The sequence below is a fragment of the Oenanthe melanoleuca genome, chromosome Z (genome assembly GCF_029582105.1).
Source record: "Oenanthe melanoleuca isolate GR-GAL-2019-014 chromosome Z, OMel1.0, whole genome shotgun sequence".
In the NCBI taxonomy this organism is placed as follows: Eukaryota; Metazoa; Chordata; class Aves; order Passeriformes; family Muscicapidae; genus Oenanthe; species Oenanthe melanoleuca.
The window spans coordinates 48,742,944-48,757,375 of NC_079362.1; the positions used below are offsets into that span (position 1 = coordinate 48,742,944).

Genomic DNA, 14,432 nt, shown 5'->3' on the forward strand with positions numbered 1-14,432 from the left:
TAAGAATTTTACAAAAAAAAATTCTTTAACAAAGTGTCTGCTCTTTCCAAATTTTGGCCCGTTGAAAACAGAAAAGCATAACTTTTATTTCTCCTCTGCAAGTCTGACTTTTAGCTGTACCATGGGAGAAAAAAAAAAGGTAAGATGGTGAATCTTTTCCAAAAAGTTGGTGCTGAGTTTCAGGAAAGGATGCAACAGTCTCATTCCAAGACGCTTTCAATGTCCTTCACACAATCCCTTAAACAACAGCTAAACAAAATGCTGGTTTTGTCCATAGTATATGTGGTTTCTTTTCTTCTACACTACCTAATATAGGTCAAGAAAATCACCAAGAAAGCATGGAATTTTTGGGACTGATGCAAATCCTGCTACCTAGATTCTAAACACTTGTCCCAAAAAGATATAAGAAAGCATTTGGGAAATATTTGCCCTATTTTTACTGGCCATTAATTTAATCCAGTAATTTTCAACCAATGATAATGCTTTCTAAAAACCCCAAGGGGAGTATCTTAGGTTGCCTGTATAGATAGAAGTTTAAGTTCGTTTGTTTTTCAAACCAAATTAACTTTCTTGCAAAATGTTTAAAGAAATTGAAACCACATAAAGTGTGCTGGTTTAACATGCTCATTAATTTTGGCGAACAAAAATATGATAAAACTTAACAATTCTACAAAATTTTGAACAGGGATAAACAATATGTCTCGCTTTTAAAAAATCACCTGCAAATTGAACACTCAGGACTGATTAGATGGGAGGCATTACAACTTAGTACATTCAGAAGAAAATCCTACTCTTCAGTAGTCTTATTAAGTCTTGTCATTAAGACCAAGGATTCACTGACAAGCTCTTGAAAGAACAACATTTATTATACAGACATTACCTGGGTTTATGTGTTTCACTTCCAAGGCATAAAGGAGAAAAAAAAACCTTGCAACTTGACTAACTTACCCAGCTCTTTCCTTAATAAGACAATGTTAAGTCCTTCTGGTTTGCTAGGAAGCAAAATAGAGCTCTAAAAGCCCAAGATGAATAGCAAAAGTTTTCTCTTAACTGAGATACTAACCATTTATTCAAGTAAAAGACACAAACTAATTCTTCACTGTGTCTCATCTAAAATTAAAGGCTCCTCCTCAACACAGAATAGAAATAAAAAGGCAGTCATAACATGAATTTTCATGGCATGCCAGTGTTACTTTGCCAGATGACAGAAAAATAATAATTTCATATTTTCAAGAGACTCTTTGGCTGCAAAACAAAGATTTTACATATACACCACATCCATTATCTCACAGGATCTGTGAATATCTGCAAGATATTGTGATCTGGGTATTTATAATACACTTCAGGTTAACAAAACAGAGAATTCAGAGATTTGTTCTGCCTGTCAAAACAATATACTCAACAAGGACTTTAAACTTAAAAATGTGTTAGGTATATCAAATATCACTTCTCCCAGTAACAGCATAAGGAAAAGCCTTCAAGCTGTAAAAGACTGCTATGCAAGAAAATATGACAGACAGAACAATGATAATACATAGTGTGGATTCTCTCCTCCATTTTCTCTGGAAACATACTTTAATTCTGCAATTCCATTCTTTAACAAGTAAGAAAACATATTCCTTACCACATTTTGGTTGATCTTGTGCCTGAAACATGTGATGTAGACAACATATGGCCAGTCATCAGGTTCCATCAGCACTCCTGCAGCATGGGCACAGGTAACATGGAAGGACGCTGGGCAGCGTCCATATGAACACTGAATGCAGGCACCAGAGATTTTTTTAACTCTCTGTCTGCAGAAGATACATTTCTGTGGGAGCAAAATAAACAGAGTATTTTCTGTATTACTCTAACTTCAATGATTCCTGCAAGTAACTCAAAGACTGAAAAGTTATTTGTGATCCAATGACTATATTTTTTCACCTTATGCACAGTGAAAGGAACAGTATTTATTAATTACAAAGCAACTTAGTAATATAATTAATACATAGCATTTTTGCCTTTTTATATAAATGTGAACACAATCTGTTCCAATGCTATAGCAAGAAAACAGATAGAGAGATAGAGATTAAGAGAGATAAAGATTAAGAAAGAGAGAGAGAGAGAGATTTAAAAGTTTAAGTTTAAATTCCGTACTCTGAAAATCATTTAACTTAGTTCCTACTATGAAGCTGGACTAAATATATACGTAGACAGTCTTTGAAAAATGGCTAATCTAACACATTCAGGAAACAGCTTCTACAACATCCTCAAATAGCCTGTTACAGTGGATAAATCTCCTCTAAGTTAGAGACATTGTCTTTATCCCAATTTGCATAACAACTGAAGGCTGTTCCCAAGACCATTTTTATTTTTTAGCCTAGTTTTCATTGGGTATTTTCATTGAGTATTTAATAAAATGTCAATACAGTAGGCTGTATTACCTCATGTCATATACCATGTCAACAGCCTTAACAGCGTCAAGACACACTGCTTTTTTCCTTTTCCAAAATGAAGACCAAATCAAAATAATGTCACTATTTTGCAAATGACACAAGTATTTTCCCAATAGGAAAAGAAGACAAAGGGATATAAGCTAACTTATATGAAGACAAGGGATATAAGTTAACTAAGTCTAGGGAAAAAGTTTTAATATATTAAAAAAGACAATAAACTGTACCTTGCCACCATAAGGTATTAACAAGCACACTAGATAGAATAATTGCTTCAGTAACTTCTACAGACAAATGTTTTTTATCACATATAAGAATTATCCTCTGATAGCTCTCATCATGGCTAATAGAATGCAAATGTTATTGATGATCACAAAATTATCTCAGCTACTATAAACAGATTTTATGCAATGTCACAAAACAATGAATTTAATAAAACATACTCTTGGAATATTGCTTATTTCTATTTCTTCTAGATTTGCTGCCCACCAATTTGTTCAACACGCTCATCTGCCTATGCTAAGAAAGAATACTTTTGCTAAGAGATAGCCCTGTCAAGCTCACTGGTCCTAGCTCCTTTATCAATCTAAATGTTAAATACTCCAAGTTCTGCCTTCATGTTCACCCTTTGAAAGCAAACTCCCTGCATGGCTTGCACAAGTAGAAATTAAGAGCACTGCCTAGCATCTGAACTTAGGGAAAGGTTTTAGCTATCATTCACTAAAAGGACCTGACTTCAGCTCATTCCACGGTAGCATCATTGGGTTTCAAAGACTAGTAAGAGGCAACCTTTTGCCATCAAAAGAAATGTTTCAGAGACTTCACTAATGCTGATATCTTGTGCGTTAGTACTCATGAGCATGAAGTAATTTTCAGGTAAGTGGTGTAACTGTTTTCCAAGGGAGCTTAGAGATCTTATATATGTAATTTTATATATACATACTCAGAACCTACTAAGTGGAAATTCCAGATAGAAAATACAATTGAAATCTAGTATGCATATCTAGATACTGAGTTCATGCCAATAACAGCGCTCCTCTTCATACAGATATACACAAACTCATGAACCAGATTAATGGAAGAAGAAAGACCAAAGCACTTATAAGCACTAAAAAAAAAAAACAAACCAAAAAACAACCAACCAAAACCCCAACCAACCAACCAACCAACCAACCAAAACACCCTAAAACAAAGGTCACACACAAAAAATCCCACATGTTCTGAAATTAACACCAAAACAAAGTTCAAACAAAGTTTAGAGAATGAAGAAAAGGAATAAAGGAAAAAAAGGAATAAAAATCAGCTCAACTAGCATCAACTGAAGAAGTTCAAACATTGCAGCAGGAAATGCTGGTTCCCCTAAAATTATTGGCTGCACATGCACAAGGGAGCAAATATGTAAACATTACAATGTGGTTTTAAGTTTCTCCTGTATCTTATTAAAGTATCATAAAACCTTGCGAAATTAAAAAAATCTAAACATATGCTATGAGAGTAAAGCTTCAGAAAAAAAATATGAACTTACAAGTCTATGTATGTACAACTGTTCTTCTATATTAATATTTTAAGGTTTACTAGTTTCCAGAAGTAGAAAAATTGAGAAAAATAAAAGCAGTATGAGGACAGCAAGAAATGCTGAAAGAGAAGCTGGAAATGTAGTCAGGAAAACTGAAAATATGACAAATTAAATGGCATGGCCAAATCCTCGGAAATTAGAGTAAAACTTTATCACTCCCCATAAGAGAGGCTGTCATCTCTGTTTTCTTCCTGCACAGGTTAATTTAATGAAAATGTCTGAGAAACTGCATAGTATGAGAAAACATGCCTCACAATGTTTTACAGTTTCAACTTCAAAGTACTGAAAATAATTATTAAAAAACAAGCTGTCCAATTACTATTGACTAAATTCTTATTTCATGATGGTGTAAAATTAGTGTAATTTTGATGAAGAGTAAAGTTGCCTCACATATAAAAGGAAAACTGCTTGGTTATAGATATTTTTGTGAATGCAAACCTAAGTCTGCATGATGAAAGTGAAAAAATTTCCATTTTAACCATGCAATAAATCCATCTTACTACCAAATACAAGGAGGGTAATTGTTACATCAATTAAGTCCAAACCAACATTAATCTTTTGTTCTATACTCATACATTCTTCAGGTATCAAAAGGATTAAATCAAAATATGAACAGAGAGAAAAATGTTACTGTACATGCAGGAAAAGAAAAAAACTTCCTATTTCTCTCTGTTCTTAAGGAATACCGGAAAAACTACAAAAACCATTCTTCTTTCAAGAATACAGGAAAATAATCAAGATTTACAAACAAAAAAACATACGTTTCTTATCTTATGTAAGATACCTTGTACTTCGTACAAGCATGACACTGAGAAGGATGATGCATATGTATCTCAGCTTTACAAGGAGTCTCAAACTGAGGAATGAATTTTGACAAGTAGACATAAAAGTCTAGTATTCAAGCAAACTGCATAACTGTATCAGGCAACATGGCCCCATTCAGATGTAAAAGAAAAAGTCTCTTCATATTTGAAACTATACATCGAATAGTCAATCCACTTTAATTGATAAATAAAATCAGAACACATAAAATAAAAGGATAGCAAGCTATAAAAAATCTGTTTTGTAGAGACTTTTGGAACATAAGCTGAACTACATACCAAACTGTATATTAGCTGTAAGTAGCAAATTGAACTGTGCTGTGTCTGGTCCATATCGGCAATTCTTCCCCTCCCTGGCTTGTGAAAAACAATGCATTTCTCACACTCTCACTTGGGGTTTTACAACATGTGAATTTAAATTTTTTTTCTACTTTTTTTTGTATGCTGATATTATTTATTATAGTGTGGTGATACATGAAAATAAAAAAGGAGGATTATGAAATGTACAAAAAATAAAAAATTTAAACAATCCCACTGAAAGTGACCGAAGGAAAAAAGCATCAGAATCTCAAGAGAAGAAAGGGAGCTACTGGCTGTGAATACTGAGGTTTCACACTCTACCCAGCTCTTCCCTGAAGTCTGACTTTGGTAAGTTTGTAAAATGAAGGAGTATGGAATGGAACCAATCCCAAACTATTCCTGCAAAAGAAAAGGTCAAAACACCTCTCTGTCAGGGCAAACCTTATATTTAGGTATGTAAGTTTGCTACTCATGAAACAAACAAACTTGACACACCATGAACACATTTTCTAAAATAAAATAATGCCAATTAAATGCCCAAACAACAGTTTTTCAATTGCTTAAAACTACAGCTGTTCATACCTGCTAAACTAATTCTAGAAAGTTAGGAAGAATGTAATTTTGATTTAATGACTGCTAGATATTAGTGCAAAGCAGAGCCAAGGGGAAAATAGCTGAGGATCAATCTTAATCAGAGATCCAGATGCAAAATGAATTGGAGAATAAATAAAATTGTTTATATAACCAGAGATTAAGAATATAGGACAGAATAATGCACTGCAATTTTCTGGATTGTGAAATGACCTCTTTCTGCTCCCCAAAAGAAAAATATTCTGCTGCAAATGAATTTCATTATCACATAACAGCTCTTTAACGTTAATAGTCTGCAAATCTATAAACAGAATGGATTTTTAAAAATGAGTTTGAGGAAACTGGATGTCAGCATTTTGCAAAAGACAGCTCACTGGTAACTTTTGTAATAATTTTTATGCATTCTTATTTAAAGATTTAGAAATTACTTCCCTCAAAAAAAGTAGTATTTGCAAATAAAATTCCAGTCCCTAAAAGGATCATGAATTAATCACAGCAGCAGTGTTTTCTGATAGAAGGATTTATAAAAATAAGCACTAGCTGAGGTTGCAGCAAAAAGCCAGGGATGGATTTTAGGAAACAATTTTGAGCATTGATTTCTCCCCAAAATTATCTCTATGTCTTGACAATCAGAATGACTTAAGTGAAGGAGTTCACTGTAGTAAAGCATTAAATGCTACAAAAAGAAGATATTTCAAGGCAGTCTCTAAAAATTATTAGACTTTCAAGTATTACTAAATATCATTCCATAAGAATTCTGCTGCTGCTGCAGATGGTTAGTAACTGCTATTCAGTAACTGATTCTTATATTCTCACCCACTTTTATATATTTGTCAGATTTTTGCTTTCTACATATAATTTGAAATACTAGGACAGAGGCACCATTGCAAATTAAGAAAATTAATGAAAAATCACCTTTTTTTCTGTAACGCTTGCTTTATCATACCTTCACTTTGTAATGAACCTACTTTGATTCAGAATTTACATTACCAGACAACCAAATTGCCATTATGTATGAACACACCCTAGATATGAGAAGTCAGCCCGACTGTAAGCAATGGTACCCACAGATAAACACAGATTTTTAACAGAGCAAAGATTTTAGAGAATATTGGCAGAAGGAGGTTCACAAGCTTATCAGCTGTTATAATCTGAGACTTACAGTACAAAATGAACAGCTGAAACTAATCTTTTCCTTCTCCATTCCAAAGTCAGAACATGGAATAAAAGTGACAAAGATTACAGCAAGGGTTGGCAGCAAGGTACAGGCACAAAGACTGCGAAACGCAGTCAGAAGATGCATACTATGAAGACATTTGACACATTATCTGCAGATCAGTGAGCACGTGCTGTCTGCACAACTATCTTTTAGAACAGAAAGTCAGCACTTAATTTTGGCTGAAAGCATAGTATGTCTCTATGGAAACAAACTCATTACTGTTTTTACATTTTATGTTTCCTTTTATTCCTAATTAATTTAAACCAAGATGAGTACTTGAGCTATGAAACTGACAGCATCAGAACCTGTGAAGAGTTTGTTAGATGATATACTCTACTTCATTGTTCAGACAATTCTATAAAATTAACTAGGAATGTTGTTAAAGTACCAAGAGACTATTTTGCTTCCCTCTGATATTTCAACATAACAACCATACCTTAGGGGGAAAAGCCCTAGTGGTTGTAGAAAACAATTTGTGATTCCTTACTATTCAGTAAGTATGCCTATAGTATGAGGCTATGGCAAATTAAAGATGGTAGACATTATCTAGGTGAAATTCTTCTAGATGTAAATTTCATCAGAGAAGTAAACATAACACTTATGCATCAGTAGCAATTAGAGACAGTAATCCTATTCTCCAATAACCCTGTGATAATGTAGTTTTGGGTTTACTCTCAATGAATGAAATTGTAAGTTGTTTAATTTTGAATTTAACATGAAAAGTTATTGAAATCATGCCACATATTCACAAAAAACTACCAAGACTTGCCAAAATCACATATATAAAATATCCATCAATTATTTCAATCAAACTGTTAAGGTACTAATAACTTTTAATTAATAGGGAAGAGAAGACCAAAATATAGTGCAGAGTTAAGAAAAATCTCATTTCTCCTGAAGTATGAATTGTGTGATTGTAATGAAAGAGTCATTAAAGAGTAGATTAAAAGAGAAAGAAAAAGAATCAAAGAAAACAAAACACTTGGTGAAGAAGGACTTATTTTGAACGTACATGAAAGGGTTTGTGCTTCTTACACTCCACGGTCTCAGTAGCTGGTAAAACAAGTGTTGTGAGGCAAAAGGTAAGAAATAAAAGACCCTGTTAGAGCTTCAGCTTCAGTTGTCTCACAATCACTATATCTACAACTATGCCATATCTTGAAAAAAAAACTGCTGTGTACTTATTTTCAGTATTCTTGAAGTTCTCAACCTCATAATGACATTTCAACACCAAGCACTGTCCTTAAGTCCCTACGTTTTTCAGGCTAGAGCAGTACCATTATCACTCTATACTGTCAGAGATACTCTGAAAGTACACAAGATGTCTCTAATCCTACCATAGAGATCTACTGATAAAAATACCATATAAACAATATCTCTACTATCTCCTCATTTATTTACAAGTCCTAAAAGGAAAACATTAAATCACCAACACCTTCTTTAAAAAGAAGAATCCCTATATACATAGAGAATATTCTGCTGGCACATATTCACTGAACACAAGAATAAACCCCACTTTCTTCCAGATGTATATACATCAGGTGACATTGAGAATTTAGTCATCCTAACTCTTCTTTTATCTGCTTTATATCCACCTGCTTTCCTCCCCAGTAGGTTTGAAATGTTGCAGCTCTTGTGTTTTTACCCCCCACAATTTTCACCTTTTATCCTCCAAATTGTGCTATAACAAACACACAGGCTTAAAAAGACCTTTTATTATTTTTTTCTTAGGAGCACTGAGCCTGTACTCAGTGCATCCTTCAGGCATCCTGAAATGGACAAGAAATGATTGATGCTAGTATTGGAAGAGCAAAATTTCAAGAAGATTAATACAGGAGGTTGGAAAGAATCTCCTTTTCTTTATTCTTCAGGAAGAAAGCCTTTTTATTAAAACTTTCCTTTTGATTTGCATAGACCAGTTTGAATAGATTTGCCATTTATACAAAGGGTAAAATATGTGACAAGCTGTGAAATGCCATTTAGGCTGAAAAGGTGATGAGGCATCATTTCACTGCCTCACTGCTGCAGCCTCCAGGCATGCCACTATTATACTGTAACTGCATTTTTTCCAGCTGATTCCTATAGGCATAAGTGGAATTTAAGGCAATGGTCAAGTCCAGGTCCTTTTCTGCACTCCAGTCATTCAGTCACACAGCTCTAAACCCAAGTGCATGGCAGAGACAAAACAACTGTGCAAAACAAGGGCAAAACTATTCCAAAGAATAATGGAGGTTGGTGGGGACCTCCAGAGCTCATGTAGAACAAGACTTATTAAATCAGGTTGTGTAAGGCCCATCCAGCTGACTTTCGAACATCTACAAAGGAAAAATCTCTCGGCCTTGCTGGGCACCTGTTCAAGTGTTCAACTATCAGCTTTCATAATCAAAAACTCTTTTCACAAAACTGGAATTTACCATGTTCTGATTTGTGTTCTTTGCCTGTCAAGCTACTACCATGCACCTCCAGCAAGTATCCCTCTCCCTTTTGCCTGTATCCTCTGATTACCTCAGTATAAAAAGCACCAAAATCTTTGCAAAAAGGTGTCTCTTTTCCAGGTTGAACAGACCCAGTCTCTTCAGTCCCTTTGTACATGTGCTCCAGACCTGCACTCCAGACCTGACCATCTCAGTGACCTTTCACTGGACTTGCTGCCATATGCCAATAAAAGGCAGACCATCCCAGGTGCTGTCTTAACAAAAGTCAAATAAAAGGGAAGGATGGATCAATACCTAGGCCATACCATGCCTCGGATGCAATTTGTCCCCTGCTGCAAGGATACACTGCTGATTCATGCGTAACATCTCCATCATGATTCCCACTGGTTTTCCTGCAAAGCCAATCAAGCTAAATTCCAATGGCAGACTTTTTATTATTCAATTTCAAAAGAGATAGATTTCCCCTTAAAATAGAGCATGGATACACAAATTAGTTAGAGAAGATATCTAGAATTTGCCAACTCAGAATAGCCTTCAACAGACAATGAATAGAGAATTTTAAGAGCCTGTATGGCCATTTCAGGCTCCAATTCTTCATGAGTTGCCATTTAATGCAAAGTATTGCTCTGAGTAATACCATTATTGTACCATATTGTATATGGTACAGAAGTCAGCACTGTTTCTACATAGTTTATTTTTTAATAATTGCATTATGGTACTTCATATACATACACACAAACACACTGAAATTTGCCATTCTAATTAGACAGCAATTAAAATTAGACCACCAATAATGCAGCATTGAAAGGATTATATTATTTGCAATATCCCAACATCAATTTATGAAATGAAGAAATGCAAGGACAGCTTTTATCAAAATAGAGGTACCACCATCTAATAGCTATCCTTCTGAGAATGGTAAGTCAGCATGGTAATATGCCCAAACTAAAAATGTATTTCCATACAGACTCAAAAAACCCCAGTATTACTAAAGAGATAATCGTACAGAATTTAAGATACACAAGTTTCAATGCTCAGAAAAAAGTATCTTGTCAGGCTCAAACAGAAACCTCTGATGACAATAAAAGCACACATACTCCACCTACCTACTAGCATGACTGTAATGTGTTGCTTTGCATATTAAAAAGATTAGAAGACAGAATGGACTTTAGTATATGTCCTCTGGGCAAGAAGGGGTCATGGCAAATTACGTAGGTGAATGCACTTTGCCTCTGGGAAGGAAAATATTGTGCTTGTGAAGCACACTGAACGAGGCCACAGCTGCTTGTCAAGTTGTTCTCTGTTTAAAGGAAGCTGCTGTGGACAGCATACACTACTAGAAAATTAGGATAAGTAAAAACATTTAGTGTAACTTATGTTCTGGCCATGAAACAGCTGTCATCCCTACAGTAAATTGAGCAAACGTGAGTCATGCCATTTCCAGGTACTAATAATAGCATATCAACAACGAAATAAGTCAAAACTGGGAACAGAGGGCTATTTCAGAGTTAGAGCTAAATGAGGTACTTTTTGTTTGGTGTGGGCTTCTTTTTTTCATTCTTGTTGTTTGGGGGGTTTTTTGCTTGAGGATGGGGTCAAGGCACACAAAAGTTTAACATGCACTGTTATCACAGAAAGTTTACTTTTCGGTCCTAAAAACCTTGAGGGACTCCATAGCTCACAAAGAAAAGATTATTTCTGAAGCTTTCAGTCAAAAGGCAAAACCTACTTTTCAGCAGAGCTGATGTTAACATTAACCAGAAAATTTGAACAGACAAAAGTGATAAGGCAGTACAGAAAATTTATCCTTTAAGACATATTAAAATGTAGTAACTATAAGAAGTTAAAAAAAAATCTACAACCTAAAATGGATCAGTTGTAGTATCTTAGAAACAGAAAGCTATTTCTAAATGTTTCCTTAATTTCTAAGTTCTGTACTAATTTCACTAAGTAAATATTCAGAAGAATCAGATGCAGAAGAGACTGTATTGCCTTAACAGTATTTAGCCATTATAAAAATCTGAAAAATAAAAATCATTGTTTTCTCTAGACTGAAACGTATTAGTTGTTAATATACTTACTGGTTAAAATAATTATTGGCAAAAAATGCAGAAGCATTATATTTTAAATCGTTTTCCCCCTCCATCTTTATTTTTTTTCCCGTTGCTTTCCACAAAAGATTTAAAAAAATAAAAGAACCATATGATTCTTTATTGTGGACATGTAAGCAAATGACCTTTTGGTTAAGAAAGTATAATATACTTTCTTTGGTTAAGAAAGTATCATCTTCTTGCATAAATCTAAAAGTATGTCAGCATAGTTGCAAAGCATTCCAAGTTTGCCATGGAAACAACATTCTTATTTGAAAATATTACAACTGCTCACTGCAGACTATTGGCATGAAAGCTCCCAATCTGAGCTCATTGACAGCTTCTAGAGTGGACAGATGAGGCATGGAAAATATTTTAAATTAGTTCATTTATCTTGCTCAGACATGGGAAAAGATGGAGAATTTTTCATGTTTATAGAAAAAAAAGCAGAGGGAGAGAGAGAGTGGGAGATAGAGGGAAAAGAAGAGGGGAAGAGGGGAGAGGCATGGGTAAAGCTGAGTAAAAAGGTAGAGGAAAGAAAGCAAAAAAGGTAGAAGGAGGATAAAACTAGGGTAAAGCTAGAACAGGAATAAAGTGATGGGTAAGAGGGTAAAGGTGGAAAGGGAGGAAATGGGGAAAGAAAGCATCTTTTTCTATTAATTATAACTGGTTAAATTTCACAAATAATGCATTTTTCGTTCATTAGAAAATACACACCCCAACACCAGCCAAACCAGCAGATGTTTTTAACTGGTTTTGATTGTATTTCCACTGCTTTCCAAGAACCAACTACTGCATCAAACTCATCCAGATTTAAATTGTTTTGTCCTAAGGACTCAGATTATAGATATTTTTCAAACATGCTTCAGAAACTCAGCCAAACACATCCAAGATAAAGAATACAATAGATTAAATATATACTTTTTTTTTTAATACAGTGTCTAATTGCCATGAATGCTATTGGAGCCCATGACATTATAAAGGAAATGGCTTAAAGAACAGATTAATGTTCCAATGCCTCCTAAGAATATGATTCTGACAAACTCAGACAAAGATGGGTTTCCTCCTCTTTCAAACTTGGATCACTTTATGGTTACACCTAGAAATGCAGCCTAGTATTGCATTAAACCCCTAGAAGAATCAAAAATACCTGGTATGTACATGTCAAGCTTCAGTGAGAAGCTCACAGGGAATCTTGCCACAGACAATGAAGAGCATGGAAATTTATGTAAGAACATAGACTTCTTTTACATTAAAATGATGAAAAAACATTACAATGATCTGCAATTACTGACTGCTTCTGCAGTATCAGTTCTAATTCCTTATATAAAGAGGCTTTGAATCCTATTTATTTGCATGCATCAAATAATTCAAATATATTTCTCATTCTAAAAGTAAACAGAAGTGAAACAATGCAGTTCAAAGAGAATCTGAACAAAAAGGAATTTGTGTCTTGGTTATTTCCAACAGGGATATCACCTATGGATAACACTTGATTCTATTTTGTACTGCTATTTCCTATAAGCAACTCAAATTTTGCTTCACACAGAAACATATATGTCTAATGTTCATATTTGTAATTTATTCAGTATGTCTGGTTATTTAACAAGCTTTTCAGATGAAGTGATTAGATTTGAAGGAAGTTAGATTTTTTCCTCATATCTTTATCTCCTATGTTTGTCATTTTACAATTTTGTGCTGTGGGAAATACTTCATACCCTTGTTGGACATGGAATTGATTTGTTTTACTGTGAGTATTTAGCAATGACTGTTATGGAACAGAAAGCTGGTCTCTCTTCCACTGTGATGCCCAGTCCAACAACACTGTATTAAAGAAAGAAAATTTTTAGAAGCTAACTACCTGTTCAGTGTGTGTACTGACTCATGTATTTGGATTAAGTGGACCCATTTAGCATGCAAACTATTTTGTTTGATTTTAAAATACTCTTTTTTGCATCTCTGCCATCTGGCTGCACACTTTTCTTTCCCAAAAAGCATAATCCATTTACCACTGCAAACAGAACTTCATTAAATTAATAAATACTAGCCTGGTCCACTAGCCTAGTTGTCCAATCTGGAGAGGTTCTTTTTTCTGCATTTTTATCACAAACATTTTCATTAATGCAGGACTCATTCACAGGGAATCAAGCTCTAAGCAGAGATCTAATTTTAAAGGTAATTTTGAAAAATTCCCTACCAAAGGATATAAGCAACAATATGTTGAAAAGTATGAAAGCACAATATTTCAAAAATCACAGAACAGGAAGAACATGTACCATATAGTCTCACTTTTGACACCAATTTTCTAAACTTTTTTTTTACTAGTTAGACTTCTGGAAGATATTCTTTTTCTCCACACAGTGCAACCAACTCCTTTGTTAATGGACCACTGAAAGATGCCTCATTGTGTCTTAATGGCATAATACATTACAGAAGTCAGGTGAAGGAAGGAATTACACCTCTCAATCTGAAGACATGTCATATAAAAAGCAATAGCTGATACTTTCAGAAAGAAATACAACAACAATTTGCAAACATAGCCAAGTAATTGGCAAAGTTTTGAAAACATGTCTATCATAGAAAATATTCTTTATGACTTGTCCAGAATTCAGCTAAACCCTTTAAAAAACTAGTCTGACTGGAACAACTAACATGGATTTTAACATGCCACTCATTTGTCTAAGCAACTTGATAAATTTTTAGAGCAGATATGTATAATATTTCAAAGCACAACTTACTTGTTTCAGCTCCTAAATAACCAAAAATTGATCCACTATACTAAATTCAATCCCTAAAAACACTTAAAATGTTTATTCCAGAACTGATACAGCACAGAGAAGTTTTCAACCTATGCATTGTCGATTTGCTAAACACAACTGAGTGACTCACGACCAGAGAAAAAAAGACATGGATATTTGGATCTCTGAAGTATCACAGTATAGAACAGGTAATACAGTCATATGGTTGC

General features: G+C 34.3%; 1 protein-coding gene across 4 annotated transcripts in view; it reads right to left on the bottom strand.

The window, feature by feature from the left end:
- Positions 1 to 14,432, bottom strand: part of KDM4C (lysine demethylase 4C) — a 253,994-nt gene that overhangs the window by 26,881 nt on the left and 212,681 nt on the right. For all 4 annotated transcript variants that reach the window (XM_056513735.1, XM_056513737.1, XM_056513736.1 and 1 more), the window contains one exon: positions 1,625 to 1,810. In XM_056513735.1, the coding sequence (XP_056369710.1) occupies positions 1,625 to 1,810 (186 nt within the window). The remainder of the gene's footprint in view (positions 1 to 1,624; positions 1,811 to 14,432) is intronic.